The 26,509-nt window shown below is 41.3% G+C and overlaps 1 protein-coding gene across 1 annotated transcript in view; it reads left to right on the top strand.

Moving 5' to 3' along the window:
• LOC104539042 (multiple epidermal growth factor-like domains protein 6) overlaps positions 1–17,487 on the top strand; it is an 85,102-nt gene extending 67,615 nt beyond the window's left edge. The window contains 14 exon segments of the mRNA XM_010182466.1: positions 103–231; positions 755–880; positions 1,900–2,028; positions 2,248–2,376; positions 3,456–3,587; positions 8,246–8,374; positions 9,244–9,369; positions 10,037–10,165; positions 12,441–12,569; positions 12,885–13,013; positions 13,680–13,805; positions 16,017–16,182; positions 16,184–16,356; positions 17,408–17,487. Coding sequence (XP_010180768.1) covers positions 103–231; positions 755–880; positions 1,900–2,028; positions 2,248–2,376; positions 3,456–3,587; positions 8,246–8,374; positions 9,244–9,369; positions 10,037–10,165; positions 12,441–12,569; positions 12,885–13,013; positions 13,680–13,805; positions 16,017–16,182; positions 16,184–16,356; positions 17,408–17,487 — 1,832 coding nt within the window.
• Positions 17,488–26,509: the final 9,022 nt, after the last annotated feature.

Raw genomic sequence — 26,509 nt, 5'->3', positions numbered from 1 at the left:
ACAAGGGTGAGAGGGGATGTGGCCTGGGAAAGGTTGTGTTTAACCTGTGTCCTCCTCCTGCTCTTCTTAATGGAAGGCTTTTGTCATACATCCTCTTTACAGCCTGTCCTCCTGGATGGCATGGTGCAAACTGTCTACAGCGCTGTGTCTGCCACAGCCACGCAACGTGTGACCGGGTGACGGGCAAGTGCCTGTGTCCCCAGGGTTGGACGGGGATAGCGTGTGAGCTGGGTGAGTCTTGTCATGTCCTCCATCCCTCCAGTGCCTCATTTTTGTCACTCAGCAAGGAAATTCAGTTTTCTGGTGAGGTCTGGTTTGAGACAGCCCAGAAAGAAGACAGATGAGGGGCAGAGGGCTGGAGAGCACCAGATGTGGAGAGGTTAAAAAATATGGAGATTGCATAGTCAGGAATGAGAATACTGAGTTATGAGATATGATATTGGCACTTGAATGTACCGTGGTGCTAGAAATGTACTGGACAAAGGGGAAGAAAAAGCTATTCACTGTTCCTTGGGGATGGGAAAGGTAGGTAATGAACTCAATTTGAAGAGAAAAACAAACCAAAATAAATCTTCTACAAGGAAAACATTGTATTTCTAGAGTATTTTGCTAGTTGAGGCTTCAAAATCTCCCTTGCTGAAGACTTTTAGGACCAGCGTAGGTGGGTCACCATATTTCAGAGGAATAAATCTGCTCTCCCTGGAGCTCCTCCAGCCTGACCCACCCCACGTCAGTCTCCCCCATCTCATTTCAGAGTGTAAGGAGGGGAGGTATGGAGAAGGCTGTGAGCAGAACTGTAGCTGCCACCATGGGGTTTGTGACCACCACTCGGGGAAATGCATCTGCCATGCTGGCTGGACCGGGGACCACTGTGATGTTGGTAAGGGTAGTTCCTTCTGAGAATGCTTTATTTTAACACTCTCTTGTGCAATCAGCCATTTTTGCCTCCACAATACGATGTCCATTTCTATTTTGTATCTTAATTTTCCAGTATTCTGTATTCCAATAAGAAATAATGCTGGTGTGAGCGCTCACCGCGTGTCTCGGCACCCCTCCAGGCAGATCTCTGCCCAACCACAAATACATGTCCTTGTCCAGATCATTTTATTTCCTCCTACTTCTGTTCCCCACCTGCTAAAAAAATGAAGGTATTTCTCTACCTTATGGTTACAAGGAAGAACATACGAAAGGGAGTGAGTTGTAAGGAAAGTTTGCAGATCAACTACATGCTATTCTGTCTCTGAAAGTCATCAAGAGGAACTTAGCAAAGTAGACTATAATGGTTCAGATTGCATCTACCTTGCATGTGGTCCAGATATGACATGTCTGGTTAGGTCCATGTAAATCCCGAAATAGAAATCTCATAAGCAGTAGGCATCAGATGGCTTGAAATGTGCCTTCAGCTCAGCCACTGAGGTGCGGTGATTTTTGCACAAAAGCCACAAGCAATTTTTTGATGTCTTCTGAGGTGCTGAGAACTCACAAAGCCTCTGCCACCGTCACCTGTAAAGCTTTCACAGTGCCTACCTTTCTTGTCTTAGGCCTTGCTTTCTCTGATCAGTTTGCAGAGACGAGTGAGGTGGAAAGCTGTACCTGGACACTAGTTTCACTGTTCAAACAACTGTCCTGTTGTCTGTGTAGAGGTGAATGGCATCGGCATCTCTATAGTAAACATCTGTATTTGTACTCTAGACTGACTAAGTCTTTGGAAACTTTCATGTACAGTCTCATTAATAGCCAATGCTAAATGCTTTTAATATTTTTAATACACTCTCTTTCAAAGATATTTTTCTGAATATACATTATCGTGTGCAAGAACAACAACATTGGCTCATTTGCCAATTTTGGATGCTTCTCGGTGCAGCAGGAAGAACTGTTGCTCTCTGCTTCTCCTCACAGTCTGCCCCCCAGGATTTTTTGGCAAGCGGTGTGAGGAGCAATGTGACTGCATTCACGGCCTGTCTTGCCACCACCAAACTGGAGCGTGTCGCTGTGAAAAGGGATGGCGAGGAAGGCACTGTGACAAACGTGAGTGTCTGCTGGGTATTTAAGTAGGAAAGCTCGTGTCGGTGCGTGCATTCCTCCTGGATCCAGAGCCAGTGACAGGATTCTTTCACTCCCACGTTGATCCATGGGTCAGTTTGGGAGTGTTCACGGGGATGGGTGCAGCAGATCTGTTGCAAGGGGGTATTTTTGTCCTATCCTGCCTGGCCCTTGCCCTAACAAGAATCGGTTGCAACCTTGCAGCTTGCTTGCCTGGCCGCTATGGCAGAGGCTGTGCCCAGCGGGGCCGGTGTCCTGCGGGTACCCCCTGCCATCACCTGACGGGAGAGTGCGACTGTCCTCCAGGATTCACCGGCCACGGCTGTGAGAAAAGTAAGTTTGTTAGAAGAATGCAAATACTTTCCTTGTAAGTTAATTAAGAAATTAACTTCTTAAATCAAAACCTGATGATATATTATCGACGCCTGAAGAGGGAGGAGGCAACTACCTCACAGTAAAGGAGATGGACAAGGGTTGTGTGTCACTCACCCAAATGTTTTGGCAGGTTCTGACCTCTGTACCCAGCACAGTTTGGGCTGGCAGGGTTTGCCCTCTCTACATTCACAGGAACTGCAGGGACTGAACTGGATCAGAGTAGACTGAGGAGGTGCCAGCCGAGCCCGACTCCTTCCCGCAGTTGTCTTTGTGCTGTGGCTAAAGCAGCAGCTCTGCTTTCTGTTGGCCTTGTCCCCATGAGAGACTGTCTATTCTCGCTGTTGGAGCTCATGGAAATGTCATTAGCTTGTTTTTCTTCAATGTTGAATTTGGCTGTCTGGAGCTGTCTTTGAAAGCAGGCGCAGTCTGTGACCCTGGCTGCATGACTTTATTCTTCCTTCAGCGCTTTCCCTGAGCGCTGCTTTACCGAAAAGAACATAAACAACAAAGAGTATTAGAAGAATTGACATTGGTGTCCCATATCCTTCACCAAAGGACTCTAAATCCTGACCCACAACTTAATGGAAGTGAGACATAAGAATCAGATATGGAAAGTCCAAAACCTGTAGGCACTCTGGCCGCCAACAGGCAAAATGTAGCCTGTAAAGATGTTTGTGGTACAGCAGCTTTGCAAGTTTAAACTCTCTGCAAAAGGTAGAATGTCTTTATCCACCCGCCTGGTCCCCTGTGAATTATACTGTTATTTTAGTCAATTTTACCTGACATTTCCCTATGATTTTCTCTAGTGACAAGAAAATTGTATCTGGCCCTTGACAGTTGGGCACAAATTGACTGAACAAAACAAAATCAAGCAGTGAAGTAACCCCCAAGTAAATGTAATAAATCCAAAGTCCCGGTGGAGAGCATCGTTCTGTAGGCAGGGGTTTTATTTAATAAATTTGAGCTCGCTCTTTGTTTGAGTGCTATATTTACCAAGACAAATTTAATTTATTGGTTTACATTTCCTCTTCCCCAAGCTTGTCCACCAGGCACGTATGGTAAGAACTGTAACGGAGTGTGTCAGTGCTCTGCTGAGAATGAGGAATGTCACCCGGTGACTGGCGACTGCGTGTGCCACCCGGGGTTCCACGGGGCCCGCTGCAACCTCCGTGAGTATCATACTGGGGCTGCCTGTTTTCTGAGTGAGGAATGAGTAACACAGAAGCATGTGCTGGTGCTTTGAGTTCATCTGTGTCAGTACCTTCAGAGTTGGCTGAGATAAGGTAAGTATAGGTTGGGTTAATTTACAATAATAAAAGTACCTGTATTATTGCAAGGGATTAATAAAAAAAAACTTTATTTTTTTTTTAAATTAATTACAAATAAAATACTCATTTACTAGCTAAATTATTTCCAATTTCAAGCCATGTTGAAGAATATCAGTATCAATATTGACTAGCTTTTTCATTTCCATATACTTAGGCCAAAATGCTTCCTGAAATCTATGTGCTCAAGTAAGGACAAATGGTTCTTAGAAAACAAGAAGCTGCAACTGGCAATGAATCTAAGTGATTCATAAAGTTAGCTAAGTTGTAGGGCCTTCTAAGCAGCAATCAAACAAATAGTTACTCTGGACTGAAAAATGGTGAATGGTGTAGAGGACAAAATGCCAATTGGCTAAACACTTAATCATAAAAAATATTCCCAGATCCACATGTCTCATGCTGGTATTTTAGGACATCTGTAAAGTTGTTTCTGGTGGAATGTGGCAACTGATAAGAAACATATACCAAAGTACCCAATAAAGGAGACAGTTAATTACCTTTTTATTTACAACTTTAATTTTGTTTTTACTCCATGGCTTATAATCATCTTATTTTAAAAAAAAAAAAGCCATCATCCTTTAGGCTCAGACTTTCTCTTTTTGACAGATGCTGATTTTAGTTTCTCAGGAGTGCAGCGTGTATCCATTTGGTTTGCTTTCTTTTCTGGGTGACAATTTGGATACAAGCACCAACTGCGATATATGCAACTCTAGTAAGGGTTAAACCTGTTCTTCATTCCTTGAGTACAAGTAGGAAAGTGGCTCATTTTAGAGATGGTCATTTGTCTTACCATCATGTCATCACAAGTTATTCTTTAAAATATAAATGTAAATGTAAGGGATGAGTCTATCCTCCTTTGTACATCAGTTCTCGCTGTAAGTGAGATTGAAATCCAGCCTTCAAAATCTAGGCTAGACCCATCTAGATCCATTATACATTAGATTATAATAAATATTATAGTAGAGCAGTAGTGGAGATCAAGTATTTAACAGTATCCTTTTAAAGGACTTTATCATGGCTAGCATATTACTTTTATGTAGTAATCTTTCAGTAGTAATTACCTGTGTATATAGTACTAAATCTCTATAGATTATAGTAAATGTCCTCAAGCCTGCTTGAATCTTTAAGATTTTACTTCAGAATTTTAAAAATTTGAAACACTAATAAGGACACAAAAGTTCTGATATGAAAGAAATAACTTACAAATTAAAATCTGTATTTCATTGCATTCAGAGGGGATTTTTCCATGGGCTCTGGTGTAGCTAGGATTGAACCTAGAGCATATGAGACATGATAATTTATGGCACTGTGTTCTCTTAGATTCCAGAAATACACAGTATCTTGTACAGCAAATTCTCAGTTAATAAATGCAGTTTTGTTCAATGTTTTACTGGAGAGATAATGGAATGGTGCAGGTCCACAGAGAGAGAAAATTGGTCTTGCGTCTGTGTGGTTGTTTTTTCTATTTGCCCCTCTGCCACTCTGACCATTGCATAGACAGACACAAAAATGGAAATATACCAGTTTAAGAGTTATTTTTAGGTTCACGTCAGTGGAGTGAGAGATCATGGAGCTGATTCTGAAGCGACTGTCTGATAACCAAGGATAGCTGTCGTGACTTTGGTGGGAATACTCCATGTTCCTGCTGTCCTCACTACAGAGAGAACTGGGGCTGCTCCAGGATGAAGACACTTTCAATATAATATTAAAACCAGCATAGGGAGCTGCTCCCAAAGACGTGAAATGGGCTTCAGTCCAGTCAACATGTGGTTGGATGCTGCTGGAAACAGTTTCTGGCAACTATTACTATATTTATAGTACTGTGAAAAAAGGTTGAAGAAAGAATCTATAAAAGGTGTAGTTGGCTGGGAAGCCAAATTTCCAGGAGCCAAGAGCAATGAGGCTTTCATGTTCTCAAATTTTGGAGTGAAGAGCTGAAACAGGCTCTTGGCAGGATCCAGAGGAAGCAGCAAACTAGCAATAAGGTTCCCATCAGTTGTCCATAACTCAATGGACAGGCATACCTACTTGAGTGAAGTTATGAATAAAAAGCGGCGAGCAGTGTTCCAATGGAAAAAAACCCCCATGCTACGTCTCTGTGACACTTACAGGGCTGAGTGGACCCTGAGTCAGATCTCACCAGCTTCACCTCCAAGCTGTAGGTAACAGGATGCTTCAAAAGTGCTTTTCCGACAATGCAATTAATACGATTGGTAAGAAAAGCCCTAGTGTATGTAGTTGGTTTGAAAAGATTTAGGAACTCTTGGTTATGGCAAATCCACCCAAACCAGAAGGAAAAATCAGGAAATGTGTTAGGTATCTGGCTGCTGCTCCTGCTGTTCTCAGAAAAACATAAGTCACATGCACAGGAAACTGTTAAATTAGAAAATGTCTTTATGAGATAGCTGGTGATTAGAAGCTAACCCTCTTTATGAAGGCAGAGCCTTAAATGGCAGGACACTGTCTAAGTTGCCCTAGCTATCTGCATAGAAGTTCTCCTGCAAAGTGGTAACAGATGGGATGGCCTTGTTAATAGTCACATGAATGTTGCAGCTGGTGAGGTTGCCCTGCTTGTCCTGCTCCCTGTTGAACTAAACTAAACAAAATGCAAAAGGGTAATAAACTGGTAAAAGGGAGATTACTGCATCCCTTTCAGTAATGACACAGCTCTTGCTGGTCTTGAGCAGAGGAACAACTCTGAAAGCTTTGCCAGGAAGAAGCAGCATGTTTGGGAGTGTGGGAAACAAAATTAAAAAAGAGAAAAGCCAAATGATGACCAAAAGGAAAGGGAGGAGGAAGAGAGAAAGCCACTTAGAATCCAATTGAATAATTTAATCTGGGTGTGTCCTTAACTTCATGCCTTGATGGAAATGAAATGGATGTTGCAGGGCTCACTCCTTGATGCCAGGGTTTGCACATGAAACAAATTTTCTGTACTGACAGATGGAAGCACTGATGACGAAGGAAGAAGCCATGGTTGAGAAGGGCTGGGAAGAGTATCTGCGTGTTGTAAAAGTGTGTATCTGTTTAGCTCTGATGATCTGTTATCCTGATTTGAGCAGAAGCCAATTTTTAGTTTTATTTTAAAAGGCATTGCTTTAAAGCCTCACCATAAGCTCTTCCTCTCTATTGAATAGTTCAAAAAATCCAGAGATTTCTCCAGCCACTCAGACCATGCTTTTATTCCTTCAGAAAAGACAGAAAATATATACATTTATTTATGCGTAGACTGCAAGAGATCTGTTGCTTGGAGACATGTACAAATACATATTCAACCACGAATCCAAAGTAGCCATGGACTTTCCTTTTGCTAGAGGAAGAGAAGGAAGGAAGGAGCAAAGAAATGGCATGTAGAGGCAGTAGCACTAGTGTAACTGTTCACTGATGATCATGTTGCTCTAAAAGCACCAGCTTGCCCCCCTTCCAGTACACTGGAAAGTTGAGAAAATAACCTGCATCTCCACAGTTCAGTGGTGGCACGCTGGAGGAGACCCTGTCAGATGGAGGCACAGCTCTGCCCAGCTCTTCTTCTCAGTTCCAGCCTCCATTGCTCTAAAGAGTATCTTGAAGACATGAGCTTAGCATGGCAGATGCATTCATGTCTTCCTGATCCTTGTATTCAGAGCTCCTTCAACATTAGCTGTCCAAAAAGAGACCAGAAATACTCTCTACCACATGAAAAACCTCTTCATGAACAGCTCGTTGCCATATAACACTGACTCAGCAATCCATCCAGGTCTAATATTTCTTATGGTTATTAGAAAATACAGACACTTTTGTTTATTTTTTTCTCAGAGAATTTTCTGGCTTTGTGTTTAGTACATCTCTCTCATGTATCTATCTTCTGAGAAGGCATCTTCTGAAATTCTGTGTTATTGTCATGTGCACATTTTCATGGTCTTCCATCCACAGCCAGATGTGCCAGAGGAATGCAAACTCCAGTTAGGAGTGAAAGTAGATTACAAAGGAAAGAAACTTTCTCCAACTTAAACTGCTTTGAAAGATGAGATCTGCCCTAGTATCTGTAATTGGTCAGATAAAATGACCAATGGCAGAGATAGTGCCTGGCTTCTCCCCATCATGGGCAAACCAGGCTGTTGCTGCCCAGAGGAAGAAGAACCAAGGCCCCATCTCTGCCATAGGAGAGAAAGGGGGGACAGGTTGATTTGGAATAAAAATCCAGGAGGAAAACCTGAGGAAGTCAGCTTACTTTTCTTGCTACTGTCACTTATGAGGAATGGGAGGAGCAGGCTCGACAGCAGCAGTCGGTCCAGCTCTCCAGGAGTTGGACACTGGAAGACAGCGCTGCCTTGCCGCCCTGAGGAGTGCATTGCCCAAGGCAACCATCTGCTTGTCAATGGCTGCTCTTGGCTCTCTATAAGTGAATAGAGTTAGAAAATGAAAATCTAATTTTGGTTGAAAGCAACAAAGTGTTTATTACACGAAGTGCAATGGGCCCAGTAGCAACATAGCCTAATTGCTATTTTGTTCTTTTAAAACAGGGTGTCCAACAGGTACTTATGGTTCAAACTGTCAAAAACCCTGTAAATGCGTGAATGGAGGACTTTGCAACCCTGTGTCGGGAACTTGTGATTGCGCGCCTGGTTTCATTGGAGCCGACTGTAGTAAAAGTAAGCCAACATTCATGTTCTGCTTCTTTCAAAAAACAGCAGAGAGAATAATCTGCACAAGAGCTTGGCAGTAGAAAAACAGACAGATCCCAGCTACCTCCTCCTTGAATTGTAAATCAGGATTCCACCTTTGTAAAAAATCTCTTGCAAAATATTTTCCCTCTCTCCTGCATGCATAGGAGGACACTCATCCCAGGATTACAACCTGCTTGCCCAAATTTATTTCTAGAGCCAGCTCAGCGTGAATCGCTCAAGTTCCTTCTTCCTGTCCAAAATTTCTAGGTTGAGAAATTATCTCAATATTTTGCTTCACACTATGGTGCCATTAGTTTCAATAAATGGGAAAAAGATCAAGTTTTGTCATGGCAAAACTGGCAAAGACTCCATGGCAACCCTACTCCTACTTCTCTATTTTTGAGCTAAATTGCGTGGCTGAATTTCTGTGCTATTTCCAAAGCTGTGATCTCTATAAAGTTCTCTTCAGCTTATTCACAGAAAGGCAATGCTTTAATGTTTAGTAATCTATAGCTTTGCTCTTCAGCCTAGGACAGCATCAATTAAGGAAGAAAAGATGTCTTTAGCTGAAAGGATGAGCAGCTCATATTTCAGTGGTACGCTCACCTTTTTGGTAGGAAACCTACTAAATGTTCCATGTGAAACCATGGATTATATTTATAGCCCCAAGTAAAACTTCAAAGGAAGAAGCAGTCAGGACTTTGGATGAGTTTTGCTTTCATAGTTGTTGCTTTGAAGCACATTAGCTGGAATAAAAACAAAACCAGCTCTACCTATAAGATCCAGCCTGTGTTAAAAATGAAATCTGGCATTGGGTACCCAAGGTGTTTAACAAAAGACTGTGTTTTCTTCAGCTTGCCCTGAAAACCGATATGGGAAGGACTGCACCCTGTTCTGTGCATGTGGTAGAGGTCAGTGTGACCCACGGACTGGCAAGTGTACCTGTCCTCCCGGCCAAATGGGACTCAGCTGTCAGCAAGGTAACAAAGCGGGACCCAAGGTCATCTTGTCAGTTGGTGACACACTTCTTAAAACAACCAGCAAATAAACTCTAGCGCCAGACATTGTCTATAACCATGTTTCCTAATGCCTTTACCTGATAACATTGCAGTTTGCTGTACTCAGCCCCTGTCCCTCTCCGCTCCATCACCCTGCATTTATCCTGCCCTCATCTCTTGCCCACATCTCACTGCTGTGCTCCACCACACTCAGTACCATTGCACTGGCTTCTCCACAAAGCTGAAGCGACTCGTTTCAGAGACTGCAGTGCAAACAGAACATAGACATGAGCAGTGTGAGGGCGCTGTGGATAGAAGGAACTAACTTTAGAAGCATATTGCTAGGGCTGAAAAAGCGAAGGGAGAGTATTTGCTGAAAAGGAGGAGCTGGGAGATGGGACAAAGGGAGGAGAGCAAGAGGAGCAAATCTGGAATGAAGCCAAATGAGGAGATATGGTGAGATAGTGTTCCGATTAAACTGCTCAAAAGCATGGAGTAGACTGTCCCACAGCCCTCAGGAGACACCAGACGCTTGACATACTCTGTGGGGGGCATGCATTATTTGTTATTTTGTATTTATTCCCTGTCACTTTCATCCTATTTTGGGATGCTAATTTTTTTTTTTTCAAACTTTGTTAATTCTCTATAGTGTGTCCCCAGGGACAATATGGCCCCAACTGCCGCCTGACATGTACCTGTCAGAATGGTGGTATCTGTGACCACGTGGATGGCAACTGCACTTGCGGGCTTGGCTGGACAGGAAGATCGTGTGAGAAAGGTAATTTTCTGCTTTGATGATAGTGGATATGTACATTCAAGCAGGGATCCACAGTGTCTACAGACCCACAGAAGGGGACAGTTTTTTGTCTAATTAAACTCCCTCCCAGCTGGATTTGTCTCTGTAACTTCTCCCACACACAACTGCCCCTAGTTGGAGCTTAGGTCTTTTTTTCAGAGGCAGTTTCCTCATGAGTCCTGCTCTGTAGCGCTCATAAATTCCTTTGTATGGACTCCTATTTCTTCTTCTGTCCAACTTTTTTGTACTTTTGTTCATGGGAACATTGTTTTGTGTCTTTCATGTGCTCCTCCAAGGTGAGCAGAACTCCACAATTCCCTCCTTTCTTGTAATGTTTTCTCTTGTTATTTTCCCTTTGACATTGGACTGCAGTTGAACTTCCTATGTATTGACTTCCCTGCTAGTACATTTCTGATAGCATCTGTCCAAAGCAATTGAGATTGTCCTGCTATCTTGCCCTTACTTCTCCATGACAGCTCTCCCATACAAAAGACAAAGCACACTTAAACAGAATAAGATCAGTTTTCACTCCAGAAACCCTCCTGCCAGCCCAGAGTACTTTTTCCGTGTCTTTCTGTCCATCTCCCAAAAGTCATTCTGCATTTCTGTTCCAATTTATGTCTCCATATAAGAGATATCTGTGTAGTTATGGACTTAAATGTTATCATGAAACCATGAGTTTACTGGTGTAATGTAAACTAAATAGTTAGTTCCAAGTTCACATTCTAGACATTGTCTTTGTTACATCATAACTGCCACGATGCAATCTCCCCAACACACTCCAGGGCTTTCATTTGCAGCCTTTCTGTCCCTGACATCTCTAGAATATCTACTTCAACCTCCGTACATATCTTGACAAAGAACTGGTCATTATACGGGAGTGTCCCCATATAAACGTATCATATAGAATTGACACTTTTTAGCAGAATTCTTTGATGCAATTGTTTCACTTTGCACCTGAGAAGACTCAGAGGGCCCCCTTCATGTGTATGTGTGTGCTGAGAAGGAGCAGGGGGAAAAGAGAAGATGCTGACTACATGAAGCCACTCACAATGTGAATAGCACGGTGAGCAGGCACTAAAAAAGTGCAGTCTACCAATAACTTGCTGATGTTGTGTTGCATAGGCCACCTGTGTTCATCTCTATTTGTCGGTTACTTGAAATATCTGTGACCACACATGGGCTGTATTTGGGTTGCAAAGTCCCAGTAGGGTCATGGAGGTGTCACCAAGTGGAGTAGTGGATTGTGGGTGTATCTTACAAATGTGCTTAAATAAAACGTCTCTAATATCAAGCAGGGGGGGTAAGCATGGACACAGTGCATAAAGAACGGTATATCGCTAGAAAGAGCTTCACTGTTCATCTTCTAACAGAGATAGCCAAGTTATTGGAAATTTGAGTCTCGATTTCCACAGCAGTGTAGTTTTGAGTGTGTTTTGTCTGGAAATCAAAGACAGCTAATCAGGCATCCTTTTTCTAGTGATAAGATATGATGTTCTTGAAAGATCTTGTGTGACATTTGCAGAGTTATGAATCTGATTATTTGGACAGCCACACTCATTTAAGTTGTTCTGCCCAGATTCAAATTACCACAGCAGTGGGAACTTAACTTATGCAGAAATGATGCCTAGGTTAATTATATTGGCACCGTCACTTTTGCATGACTTGGTTTTCAGTAATTTGAGACGTGTTTAGTTATGTAAAAGCAGATATCTCATTATACATGGAAAGACTGTTGCCATGTGTGAAAGAGATCCTCCTGGTTTTATTAGGAATTGGAATAGTGTGAACTCCAATGATAACACAGAGGAGGAAAAGCTTCGTGTTTTCTTTCACACTTTCTAAGAGCCTAAAAGAAAATATTGCTGTAGATACTGAAGAAAAAATAGAAGATACAATTTATGTCATTTACTATGTGGTTTTACAACACATGGTATGGGTTCAGATTGACTACATGAAAAGACAAATTAAAAAAAAGGTAGACTATAGAAAGTTCAAGGAAATTGCTGTTCAAGCATCTATATAATATTAAAGATTTTTCATCAAAGTATGTAAATACAACATAGTTGCACAAAAATGCTGTATCTTCATAACAAATGTTCCCCTTGACTCTGCAAGTTATTGTATGGGCATCATACCTCAGCTGTACAAGAATCATAGAACCGTTTAGGCTGGAAGCTATCACATAAGAGCTTTTCTGGGTGAGGTCAGTGACTTTGTTTCTTTGTCTGTTTTTCTGTCCATGTTCTGCCAGCAGAATGTCTCCCAGGGAAGTATGGGTCTGGCTGCAGCTTGGACTGCTCGTGCCAGCACAACGGCACCTGCGACAGGTTCACGGGCTGCTGCCAATGCCCCGAGGGTTACTATGGCCACTCCTGTGAGCACAGTAAGTGGAGGCCCCCAGGCAGCCTTTTCCAACAGTAATGGGATGTGGGGCTTTGGAGTAGTCATGTGAACACCTCACCGGTTCTGGTAAAATTTTTGAGGTGTCCCAGATCACCCAGCTGCTTCCAGATCTGAGTAACTTGTATACCTCTGATGCTGGGGTGGTACAGGTTCAAGAGCACATGGCATTATTAGAGTTAACAGTAAATATCGTTTTTGTTGATTCCCAGGGAATGTAGCTGAGAATAGAGAGGATTTTAAAGGGACGTATGTTTTCCTTCATAAACCTCCCTCACTTGATACTTTCATTTTTCAGAGTGTCCCTTTGGATTTTATGGGCTAAGCTGTCTTCACACATGTGCCTGTAAAAATGGAGCGAGCTGTGATGCAGTGACAGGGCAGTGCATTTGCCCTTTGGGTTATCAAGGTGTCTACTGTGAGAAAGGTACTTGTACCCTGCTGATGTAAAAGGAAAAAACTAACAAACAAAAAAACAACATACCTCCCCCCTAAACCCTGTGTCATTAGTCAAATTATTTTTGAAAGCAAATTCTTCCATATTTTGAGCTTTATGAATATCCTGAAACACTAGATTTGGGATTGTTTACCTGTTATATAGCTGAGCATTCTCATTTCATTATAAAATAATGAATCTGGTTCCAATTAATATGGTGAAAGTCCTGGTCTCCGTGATGTCTTGCAGCAATGAGTTCCACATGTCATTTATTAAAAATAAGTTCCTTTTACTGATTTTAAATTTGCTTCTAAAACTCCAAATAAGATTATTAAATAGGTGCATGTCAGACTTGTTGAGTGTTATGGAATGGTCTTCTAGAGACTTCTAATTAAAAATGAAAATAAGTGCCAGTTACGTTTCTGGGACAGATTTACAGATACCTTTGGTAGGTTAGATTAGACGAAGCCGACATAAGGAGAGTTCATGTAAATATTATGCCTATGCTGCTATGTTCAATTCTTCATTAAACTTGGCATTTACACTAGCTTCAGATGAGAGTTTATGAGCTTTCCCCTGAGACATCCTTGAAAAACTCTGGCCTAATGCACATCTTGCCATTTAAATGTGCATCTAAAAAAGTGCTCTTGCCATCAGGCTGTGACAGGGGCTGGTTTGGAGAGAGGTGCCAGCGCCGTTGCGACTGTGGAGGAGCTCCTTGTGATCCAGAGACTGGGAAGTGCCTTTGCCCACCTGGGAAGACTGGAGAGAAATGTAACCTTGGTAAGGGTAATATTTGCTGTGGGCTGGGCTACGTATAGTTAGACCAACAGGTCATACTGCTTTAAGTGTGACTCTGAAAGGACATTTGCTGGTATTCAAGAACACATTGTTTGTAGCAAATTACTCTTTAGGTTATCAACAGCTTTATCAACAGACTGTACATCTTGATTTAATCAATATTTAAATTGATACACAGATAGGAAAACCGTTTATGGGTCAGCTGTAAAATGTCATTTGCCTTGAGTTTTGGAGGACGTGTGCTGGGGAAGAATAAAGCAAGAATCCCAGTTTTGCAAATGTCACTGGGAAGACTCCAGAGGGTGCAAATGGGCCTGGAGGGATCTGATTGCCAGTGGGTTTTGAACCATGGACGTTTGTGACCCTTTTCAGACCAATGCGAAAGTATGTTCAGCTCTGGGTTTGCTTTCCTGGGAAGCAAGGAGAAATCCCTGCAGATGAGGGTAGTGGAGCTGCAGCAGCTATGCCTGTGTTCAGCAGTAGCCCACGAACATTTAATCCGAATAAAATTCCCTCATTTGCAGCACAGGTATTTGGGCTGTGTACTTGGGAAATGGTTGGCCCACAAGAGGAGAATTATTCTGTAACAAGAGTATAAGAATAGGTGAGAAAATTCTCCTGTGGGGAAACCCAATACCACCACTTTACCCTGATGAGGTGATCGCAGGGTTGAGAGGCAGCAATGGCAGGCAAGATTCTTGAGCCAGACTCTGATCACAGTTACAGCGGAGTAGATTTAGGGTAATCACTGGAGTAAAAGGATTTGCAGTGGTTTAAACAAATGTAAGAAGAGATTTGTGATCCTAATGCTGTGGCAAACAAGATAAAAAAAGTAAACATCCACATGCTACTATTGGAGGTTTACACCAGGAACCATAACCCTCCTGAGCCCCAGAATAGGAGTGGGGGAATGTTATTTCTCCTTTTGTACTAGGATAGAGCAAGAAAGGCCTTTAAACAGCCTGTTACTAGTGCAAAGTATTTCCTGGGAGCTTAAGTGCTAGTGCAACCTGCAAAACAAAAATGGAAGAGGATTTGCTTCCCTCTCCACGCTGTCCTGTGGTCAGAAATTGGAAGCCACCCAGTCTGCAGGCGCAGGTCTGACAGGGAACACCAGCCACCCCTGCAGCTGAGGTCCTTTCCACTGAAATTTTAGGTAGAAGGGAAACGCAAGGGGGAAGCTCAGCACCAAAAATATTAACTGAGTTTTTCCTCCTTGCAAACTCTAGGAGTTATTTTTATTTTTCTTAAACCAGCTAGGGTAGCCCCTGTCCATGAAAAGCTGTTATGGGGTAGGTTTTATTTGCATTTTTATTTTCAATTAGGCTCAGTTCATCTGTGATATAACTGTGAGCAGCTGTGACTGTGCAGCGGCCATAAAGATAAAAGGCCTGATTTTAATTTGAACTCTGGTAAAGCACCCATTAAACAGGCAAAATGTTAATTAAAAAAAAAGAGAGAGAGAATATAACAGACTTTTATGGGCACTCTTTTTCTGTAGTAAATTACCATTGCAGACTTTCAAACAGATGTCTTAAATACACATTGTTATTAACATGAAAATGTGGTATTACATAAATTAAAATCAGGTCCAGAGGTGTTTGAGGAGACCTTTTCTCATAACATTTCCTAATTGAAAAGGCCAAGCTCTGGGCGCACAGGGAGAGTGCTCCCATGTGTTGGGGCTGCAGCTGATGCAGGGCTCAGCAGCACTTTTATTTACCTAATGGTGCCTGTGTGAGAAAGCGAGCGCCTTGTTTATTTACAGTATTTTCTAGCAAGGTGAGGGAGAGAGGGCTATTGTTTACAGTATATTTAGCACCCTGCCTTGTGACCTACTGCTAACTTTTCCTTCATGCCTTTACTCTGACTGCATAGAAAAGTTTCAATGAGAATTTATCAGCCTAGGTATGAAATGTATTTGTATTTGGGAGTGAGACATTTTGTGAGTTTAATTTGCCAGGAGGCAGCAGAATTGTGCAATCGGAGTAAGACATAAGAGTATATATAAAACAGATTAATTTTCAATTTCACATTCTTTGAGTGAAGGCTCTTTTCTGGCACACACAGACAGCCAAGCCATGCAGTGGATTGCTGGAGGAGATAGTGTGGGTCCAGGATGCTGACAGTAACTTTCCTGAGCAAATCCCAAGATCTCTTCTGTTGGGCTGTCATCCACTGGTTTTACACCAGCAATGATTTCTGTTCTGGGAACTTCTTCAGGATAGCTGGGCTACAGTTTGGGCGGCCCATGCAGTAGATGAAACTTGAAGACTGCAAGGCTTTCCAAAATGTCATGTTTTAATGTTAACAGATGTAGTTGTCTAAGCAGCTTCCTGATGCCAGAGAACATGGAGACTACGGGAGAGCATTCACCCTCTTCCAAACACTTCTGTCTTTCCAGACTGCAGGCTGAACCAGTACGGCCCTGACTGCTCCCTGCGATGCCAGTGTGGCAGCAAATCCCAGTGCAATCCATACAACGGGAACTGCGTATGCCCAGCCATGTGGATGGGGCCAACCTGCAAAGAAGGTAACACAAGCTGGAGATGGGCAGACTTTCTTAGTAGAGGAAATCATGCATTGACCATGGTGGTGGTCAGTGAGACATCTGGACAGTATCAACCCGCCACACAAATACGGTGCTCAGCAGCAGCCACCACAGTTTCTGTGTCAGGCTGTGTGATGCAGAAGCCATTCTGCATTTCCACCTCTGATGAAAAATACAGAAGCTGTGACGGCAACAGCTTTGCTTGCAAGGGCTGTGTTGATGTGGGCTGCCCTCCTAAGGGTCCAGGAGCCTCCAGGAGCCTGATGTTGCAAATGCCAGGGGACACTGCAAATGCCAGGAGTCGTTCCAGGTGGTCCTGAGGTCTCTTGGCCATGCTGAACAGACTCAGTGCAATAGTTTCCTCTCAGAGGAGGCTGTGGAGATCTTGCACAGCCTGCTCAAGGATTCCCGTGGCTGCCTCCAGCACAGCTGTGCTGGAGAGCTGTACGCTCCTCTATGCCTGCCAGTATGAAATCTTGCCCTGAAACAGTTGATATCCACAGCCTCTGTAAGATGAATGGGGAGGTTTACTTACTGTGCATGCCATCATCTTCATGTACTTTTTGCAGAGGTGTCAGGTTTTGAAGAGCATGATGAGATGTGAACAGCTAGATAGGTAGATGAAACATTGGAAAATACATTCAGATTGATCTTGGAGGGTGCTAAAGAGCTCATTGCACTTTCACAAAAGGGTTTTGTTTTGCTTTTTATTTAGATATTTTATCTTTATAATACAATATAGTACTGTGTGAAAGTTTCCTCCCACTTGTAGTCTAATCACAACCAGTTTGCTGGTGATACCATACAGTTCTGCATTTAGGTTAGGAAACACTTTGGCAACCTTCTGTTTGAGAGATGTCTTACTGTTTTGCCTGCACTCTGCCTCTTTGAGGAGGCCAGTGTAACTCAGTCATCTGCCTTCTTTTGAGGAGTACCATTTATTGAATTATTTAAGTGTAAATTCTATAATCTATATAATATCTCAGTATTATGTTATATAGACCTGAAACCATGTTTCTACTTAATTCTCTAGGTGGCCCTCCAAAGCTTTCTTTTTATGAAGAACAAACTCAAGAAAGAGGGAACATTTTTCCAAGAGCTCTACAACAGTAACATTTGGACTAATAAATGAACTGTTTTATATGCACAGACGGTATTTGAATTTGGATATGAAAACAGCTATTCAATTCAGCTTGAATTGTACTGGAGTATTCACACTTCTTATGGAAGACTACAGAGGCCATTTAGTAGCTAGATCCTTTTAAAAAGTTGAATCTGTTTCATGTAATTATTCCTAGCCTCTTACCCCTCCATTAATCTGCCCTGGACATTCTTTCTGATATATAATATAAATCAGTGTTTGAAAGCTCAGACATATTTTTAGTATGACCAGCTCCAGAAAGTATCAGGATAAGCAGTGTGTAACACATCAACTTGCAGTGAGCCACACCACGTATAAGTGACTTTCTAAAACTGCTTGACAACCAGCATGAAACTTAAAGAGCGTTTCATAGGTTATGAAGCCAATATGGATCCACTGCACAATCATGTTGCACAAAAACTAGTGGGATTCACCAAATTAATTCCTCTTTGGATATTATTGTGTGTTCTAGAAAAGTATCCAGTCTAATTTTAAGCAGCTGAAGAAGAATCCACCACAGTTCTCTATAAGTTGTTAGTTAACTTAAGAATATGTACCGCATTTCTAGTGTGGATTGACTGATTGGAAGGTCTCCATCTGTATCTTGCTTACATCTGAATCTGTCTTCCAAAGAGCATGGTGTCGTCTGTCAGACTTCTGGCTTTCTGCGTTCTCAGCTGTCACCTGAGTTCCTCAGTGGTTTGTCAAGTCGAACTGTGCAGCAGCTCCCATCAAACAGCACCTTACAACACAGAAGAGAGTTTTCTCTTAGATGAAGAAAGGAGATAGCAACTGGGGACAGATGTTTAAGGATAATATCTGTGTTCTTTATATAAAGGATTATAATGTGCTTTTACTGCACAATAGCTTGTCAGCTTTAAAAAGTCCTGATGCCATTCAACAGCTGCTGTTGATTACTTAACAGAACAAAGACATTTTGGTGCTATTTTGTCTGTTTAGACAGGTTGTTCTTTAATATGGGACTATGTCATTAAAAAGAAATAATGTCTATTTTAATATTCTGAGTTAACCAGAGTAACAGATTTCAGAGTGCCTCTTTATACCTCTCTTTAGCTTAGGAGTTACAAGATCCATGTAGTAACCTCTTGAGCCTGACTGTATCAAAAGTACACTTATAAAGGCCATCAGGACCATGTGCACAGTAAGCATGGTAGAACAGGCAGGTCCAGGTCTTGTGTTCACACTACCACTCACACACCGTAACAAATCGCAGCTCTGCAAGAGAAGATTTTTTTGTCTCAGAAGAGACAAAGTGGCAACAGTCGATGCTAACTTGTGATTTTTAGTGTTGTTTGTTGTTGCAGTTGGATAATGAGTAGGTGAAGTAACAGCTTTACCTCTTGGTTCACCTCAGATCTTAAGCACATCTGCAGTCATTAACTGTCCAGTACAAAGCAAGCAACACTTGCTCACCTAGGACTTTAATTCAGACTGTGATCTGTTGGAAGCAATAGAGGCTTTGCAGGTATTTTTCAAGCTTCATGGAAGTCATATTGTTGTTATTCATCATTTCATAGGTATTGAAAGTCATCCTAAGCACAGTAAAGATATTTGTGAATGTGTCAAAATTAATTAACCAACTGTGCTTTCAGCCAGAAAATCACAGAGGCTGATGCTGATCCCTTGTCATTTCTTTAGAGCTCTATGGATGTCGCTGGAAACTTTACTCAATGTAAACGTGACAGAATTGTTGGTGTCCCAAAGCTAGTCAGAAATATGTGTCTCTCAGCAGGGCTTTACTGTCAGCTGTGACATTTTAAATGTTCTTTTGGAGATGTGCTGGCCTGAGTCTGATCCTACAATTATGTGAATTTGGAGCAATTTCACTGAACTGGAGCTGATAAGGTAAATCTTGTGTGAGACAATTAGATATAATCTTAGCAGCTGCTGGAGAATAACGACCCAGGTTAAGCAGTTGACATATTTTGATCTTAACTCTGTATTTACTGCAGAGCCAAACTACAATAGTAATGCAAGCATTTCATTATATTCAAAATTTTTCACAGAACCATAGAGTAAGTTAAGTTGTAAGGGACCTCTGGAAGCCCAGACTCTTCAAGGCTTGGTTAACTTCAAAGTTAAATAGGGTTACCTGGGGGATTCATCCAGTTAAATTTTTAATATCTCCAAGGATGGAGATCCTACAACCTCTTTGAGCCTCTGGCCCAGTGAAAATTTAATGCTCACTTTTTTTTTCCTAGTTTCTAATCAGAATTTCCCAAGTTTCAACCTCTGTCTGCCATTTCTCATCTTTTCAGTGTGTGTCTCTGAGAAGTATTTGGCTTCATCTCATCTACAGCCCCCATGGGGTAGTTGGAGACAGCAATAACACCTCCCTTTGGTCTTCTCTTCTGAAGAATGAGCAGACCCTGTTCCCTCAGACCCAACTGCATCAGCCCTGATTACCTTGGAATCCTGCACTGGCCCTGTTTGAGTGCATTGGGAAAGATGCCCAATGTCTGGTAAGGTTACTCAGTAGCTAATGCATAAAACCTGAGAACTTACATTTTGCTGTTTGACAGCAGTTTATAAAAATGTACTGGGTTTTTTCTTATCTATTTATACCGATACGTGATTAGAGCAGCTAAGCAAAGGAGAAACTTTTCTCAAGCCATATTCTTTATAACTGTGTATACTTGTTTACATTTTCCACAGTACCTTGATAATAGAATTGTAAATATGTAGTATAAAGGAAATAAAAGATTTTTGTATTAAATATTTTTAAAGAATGTCACAATTTTAGATACATGACGAAACACGTATTTTAAGTGACTGACACTGAGCCTGTGTCAATGAATGAGAGGCCCAAGTAGATCTGCCTGGGAGATATTTCAGCAAACTTTTTTTTAAATCAGAAAATGCCAATTCTTACAAAACCATTGACATGCAATAGCCTTTTTTTATTCATTCCTCCTTCAAGATATCTCTTAGCTTCTTTGTGTTACTGCCTTGGGGAAAGAAGTTCACTTCAGTGCCATTGAGCAGATCGTTCTGATTTGGGGTTTAACGTGACTTCGTTCCAAAACAAGGTACCATCATAAAAAGGTAAAAAAAATCAAAATTGCTTATTTGAGAAATATTAAAATATTACTTTTGATGGGGTAGCTTTGAATGTTTCTTGATTCTTTATTTGTAAAGTTTTTTCTCTTTTTTCACAAGGCGGGGATGTAATCTTTCTGTAATCCTGTAATCTTTCTAGAAGAGCCAAAACTTTCTGTCCTTAGCTATTAAGTAGGGAAGTTTACTTGCTTGTGTTTTCTTTAATATGTTTTGGTGCTGCTCCTTACTGCAGATTAACAGATTTAACAAATTCTGTACCTACAAAATAGTCTTTATTAGACAGCATGTACTTTTTAATGGAAAATCTACTAAATTAGCTTTTTCATAGATTCGTTTTGTGGCAAGTGTGTTTAATTACTACTAAAATAATATAACTCTGCTTCATCAGATTCCAGTGAAAAACTGTCAGGCTGATACAGTCCTGAACATAGCACTGAAGCTTGTTGAAAATGAAAGTGAAAACTTCAGTGAAAATGTTTTTTATAGTTAAATTTATGTCCTTCTTCCACTTGGTAAATGCCTTTCTTGGCTCCCCATTTCCCAGAGGGCTGCAGTTAATTATGCTTTCTTGAAAAAAAGCGCTCTCTGTATTCCTCTGTAACACACTTGCATGCACAGATAACTCCTTTCAGAAAGACATTTAAATTATTTTGACCATGCCGTTTCTGTGCCAAATCCCACTCTCTTACCTTGTTGTGCATTCCAGATAACTTCAGTCTGAGAAGAGTGGAAATGAGTCGAGTGTAACTCAGTGGGTCCAGCAGAATCTTACTCAATGTGAATTTGTAAAAACAGAACAACATGTTTTAAGTTAGACTGCAGTATTTATAACACTATCCTCATAGGAAAACAATCAGAATTTTAAAAATTCCCCGCTTCTCCTGCCAAAAATTATTATTCTACTTTTATCCTTTTTATGTTGAAGAACTGTAGCTATTAAAGTTTGCCCAGATTTCTTGCTAGCCGTATTATTTTGATTGGCTGCAGATTTCTGTTTGTGTAAGTAATAACCGTCATAGTATCAGGAGTTGCCATCAGGACAAACATGGAAATTTTACCTTTATGTCCTTCCCAGAAGAGTCAAAGACACATCTTGGAGCCGTCATGGCTTCACACTGTTGATCTAACAGTGGCAAATAGCGTTTCTGTTACAGTTTAGCTTCTTATCAGACAAAGAAAAGCTTAGGAAGAGTCCTTGGGAGAACTGGTGGACTGAGGAACCTCCATCATCCCATCCCCACATTACTTTTTTTAATAGTTAGGCCTGAAACCTTCTCAGACCTGACTTCTTGAAGGACTTCTCCTGCACGATGGTCTGTGGCTGACTGCAGGAGCTGTGACTGTGCTCAGTAATTCTTTTGCAGGGTCAAAGCTTTAAATTCTAACAGTGTAAAGCAATTTCCAGCAGTAAACAACAAATCACACACTTGTAGAGCATAAATTGTTTATTCTGTTCTTTTTATTGCTTTTAATAAGCACTTGTATAGCAATATTATTTCTTTGTGAATTTGTAACCCCCCTTCAAAGAATATGTGGGATGTATCTCAAAACTGTATGATACTGTTGTACACGTATCATCGTGAAAGGGTGCTGATTTTTTATATAAATATGTCATTAAAACTTGTTCTTGTTTTCTCCTTATTGATAGTCTGAGGCAATAGGCTTATGTTGTGGATGAAACTTTGTTCTGTTAAACTAATTTGCATTCAGAGCAAACCCACTGCAATCACACCTGCTTTTAGTAGTTTGTGTAAAATAAATAATAGCCTGTACAGAATGGGTTTATATGTGATCCCTGACCAGAGCAACTTGTGCAGTGACCGAGCCTGATAAATAGAGGGTTCTGGCACTCAGGCTCCAGAGTATTAGAAATATTCAAAACACAGCATAAATCTTGCTGGAAGAGGATGGTTATGAAGTGTAACATTTCTGGAAGACTTGGGCATGAAGCCCTTTGAAGGCATTTGAAACCGCACACCTGTGGGCTTCCATCAGCCGCCTTGGACACGTCCCAGAGCCCAGTCCTCGCCAAACAAACAGCCCCGTTCACCTTAAGGGTATTGTCTTCTCACATTGGCAGGAGCTAAAGGAACACATGTGCCTGTTTAATGCCAAATAATGCAGTAAGTGTGTGCTGGTTAATTGGAAGTAGCATGCTAAATTGAATTCAAAATGTGTAACAAAGGGGGGACAGTATATCAAACTGTCTTAGGAAAAGGGGACAGACATGGCTAGCTGGCTTCTGGGAGAACAGCTCTACTGGCTTGGCCTTATTTTTAAATTTTAGAGCTAGCATTTTAAATTGAGCTCTGTAGTACTGTAGGATTTTGTCATATGTGATTTACTTCACTTTTCCTACAGTTTTCAACCAGGAATAGAGCAGTCAGGTTCATTTGGTTTGTCCTCTTTTTAACATGTTATAAAGGTAGTTCTATAATCATTGCAACTTATTCAATAATCTCTTTATTAGAAGTAATAGTTAAACTATTCAAAGAAATTGTTGATGTTATCACACTAACCATTCAATCCCAATGATTACTATTAGGAGCTGATCAAAAAGTCAACATAGGAATATTAAACCATAATATTCTCAACCTATGCAAAGTTAGTATTTGTCTATGCCTTAGACCAGTAAAAAAGTTATGTCTTTGCAGCACTTGAAATGTTCATGTGTGCCTGCAATAGATATATGGCATGGAATAAGAGTGATCTTGTGACTGTGATCCAAGAAGCACTGCTCCATGGTATGGTCCCCTCGGCACTTAAGACACTGTTAAACCAATCTGTAGCCAGCACTGCGTATCTTTTACTTAAGTCAGCACTAAGAGTTCACAGGGTGCTAACAGAGTAAAAACAAAATTTAAAAAAATAAAAACAAAAAAAAAACTCCACAAAAACTGTCCAAAGCCAATGAATGTTTTAAATGTAACTTAAAAGTTTTGTATGATAAGGCACTGCCTTGTTGATTCCTTCAAGCATGGTAGTTAAAAAAAATACAACTAAGTAGTGTTGTTTTATATATGAATAAAGATGTCAGCAACTAGTCATCTAACTATCCATGCCATTTGGCAGTATCTAGCTTCCTTTTCAGTAATAGCCCAATAAATCTTTATCTTTTAGTAAGCTGATGACAGGAAAACATCTTGAGAAGCTGCATGTGGTGTAGATATTATAGTTAATGTTTAAAATGCTTCATGCCATCATCTACTGGGTGTTTTTTCCAGTCCAGATGTAACATCTTGGCTTAAGGGAAGTGCTCACATCTCCCTCTAGTGACTCCAAGAGCCTATGATAATTAAACTAATTAATTATTTTAAGGTCTGTAATTTCTTGGTGTAAGAGATCGAAGAGCTAGGTGTGTTGTTCCTCAGAGGTCAAATCTTGGCTTATTCATTAATGTAGTAAAGTATGAGCTACTAGCGTCAGTTGTAGACCACGGCCCATCGGAGCGAAGGCTCCACAAACATAGCAAGGTGATAATCCTGCCCCAAGACCACCGTGTTGGTCTGCAGCAAATGAGATCCATCTCTCCTCAGGTGGCCTTAGTGTTTGCACACACCTTCTACCAAAAGTAATACAAAATTTGCAGCTTTCCAATTTGCAGAGGTTTTGCTACTTTGTATTTATGTTTTCATTCTACCTGCAAGTTGTGATTCATCCATAAAAATGATGGAAACCTATTGTGAAATTCAAGAGTTGTCTCATCTCTGTCCCCTGCTTTCAAGATGGTGTGGAGGCTTTCCAGCGTGGAAGCACCTGAGTTAACTGAGCACACGTTGTCTGGTTGAGTGGAGCAGTCTTTGGGGTGGAAACGCTCTGTGGTCCCACTGATTCTGTCCCGTTGTTCCAGTTCTCATTAACAAGAAACTGGCCTGTCATTTCTTTGTTATTTTGTAAGTCTTAGCATGCTATAAATTACTTACAAAGTGACTTGATGAAAATTCTATGGTTTTTGCAGCTGGAGATTTTTTCAACCAGAAATTCAGTTTTAAATGATTTATATGTCCTGTAAGATACGCAATAGGATTTCTTGCTGTATGTCATCAGCAAAGAATAAGATCGGTGCAAGCAGAAGCTGGGGGGTAATTCCTGCCCATCGGTTTGCTTTTTTCCCTTTTCTATTTAACATTTATGTTGTGGTAGCTGTTGTGGATCTTGGCCTTGCACTCCTAAGCACATGAGAAGGCTGCTCTTAATTATTACTTTAACCTTAAGGGTATGTATGAAGTACAGAATAGCAAGCGCAATAGCATCACGTCAAATACAGGACGTATTTTTGGGTAGCGAGGGATGGGAGTGCTGCAGGAGCAGCCTCACCACAAACCGCTCTGGCCAGGACATGGCTCTGCTCGAGCCTTTTGCAGAGCCCTTTTCCACCCTCTCAAAAACAAGAGGCTTGAACAGATACCTTGAAGGTTTATTAGAACTGTTCACAGTCACATTTAGCATGCTAAAATTTTTACAAGAAGTAGTGAATTTGATAAGAAAATAGCTATTTTTGGCTGCCAATGTGGCAAAACCACTTAAAATACAAATTCAAGAATGTGTTGAAAGGAGATGTTTTGCCAGCACAGCTATTGTTGTAGCAGTCTCCCCTCTGATCCAGGGGGAATCTTCTCTCCAAGATACATTACTTCAAAGTTAAAGTGGAAGGCAAGGGCCTGGAAAACCTTTACATCTTTGTATGTTGGCAGGGGTTGTTCTGGTTTGGTTTCTTTCTGTAAACCCTCTTTTGTGGGGTGGTAGCTGGAGTTTTCCTTCCCTTAGGAAGCTTTGCCTATTAATTTGGTAGTACAATGTCACCGGTTTGATGATGTGTTGTCTACTGGGGTAATGGAGAAGTGCAAATTGGGGACAGCGCATCCAGCCCTTTAAGTCCAGGTTTTTTACACTGAAAACCTAAGTATAGCATCATGGTGAATTCTCTCTTATTTCTGATTTCTAGCTCAAAAGAAAAAAGCCTTAGCTTACTTTTTTTTCCTTCTTAATATATTAAAAAACCAATGCTTCTCCCAGGGGTGCAGTCCCCCTGTCCCTCACTACCAAAATAAGGTCTGTAAGGGTTTGAGACAGAACTATTTCACCTAAACATTGCAGCGGTAAAAATCCATTATAATGTGTATTTCAGTGAGTGCTTGTGTAAACAGAAAAGAGCCCCTGAACACTTCAGGGGCTGAAAAAGGGATGGGACCCCCCGGTGCCTGTGATCTCAAGTACATAAATGGTGCTTCAGTGCCCTGCACTAAAGCTATCATGTGATAAGTGCGTGCCAAGTCATGGGAGATGTGGAAAACATTGCAACTGATAAATTAATGTTTTATTTTGAGTAGGCATGAAGGAGGATGTTGAAAACTGGGTTTCTTCCTGACTCTGCTGCCAGGGATACAAAGCACCACACAAGAGACTTTGAAGGTCCCTCTGGGAAAAATGCCATTACCAACTCAACTGTGCTGCGTTGTCCAAGTTGCCCTGAAGGAATCTCTGCCAGAAACACCTGTTAACAATAAGGACTTGTTAATGTTTCACAATTATTTTCCCAAGTATGTTATTGCTACAGCAGTCCCCAACATGAGAAATGTTGGCATCCATTAAATACACATGATGCTTATGAAAACCTCTGGTCTGGCTGCATCTGCAAGGACTAAGATAAAGCTGCAGGTCTGGTGAGGGCTCAGGGGAGCTAAGCTTGCTCTCAGCAGGCTGGGATTAATGGGATGCGTTGGGCACACACTTGGGATCCTTTTGGGAACCGGCGTTAGGGAATAGAAGGTGGTACAAAAGTGAAAAATAACCTACTCCAGTGCCTCCTTATCATGGTATTAAAAGTCTTGTTCTTGAGTTGTTTGCCCAGCCTTGTGTTATTTTTAGTTTTTAATCTATCCTTTTTCAGTCCCAAAGCTGACCCACTTCATT

This window comes from Mesitornis unicolor, unplaced genomic scaffold, assembly GCF_000695765.1.
Source record: "Mesitornis unicolor isolate BGI_N332 unplaced genomic scaffold, ASM69576v1 scaffold24594, whole genome shotgun sequence".
Lineage (NCBI taxonomy): Eukaryota > Metazoa > Chordata > Aves > Mesitornithiformes > Mesitornithidae > Mesitornis > Mesitornis unicolor.
Note: the sequence above shows the minus strand (reverse complement) of the source record. Positions and strands in the feature narration are given on the sequence as shown.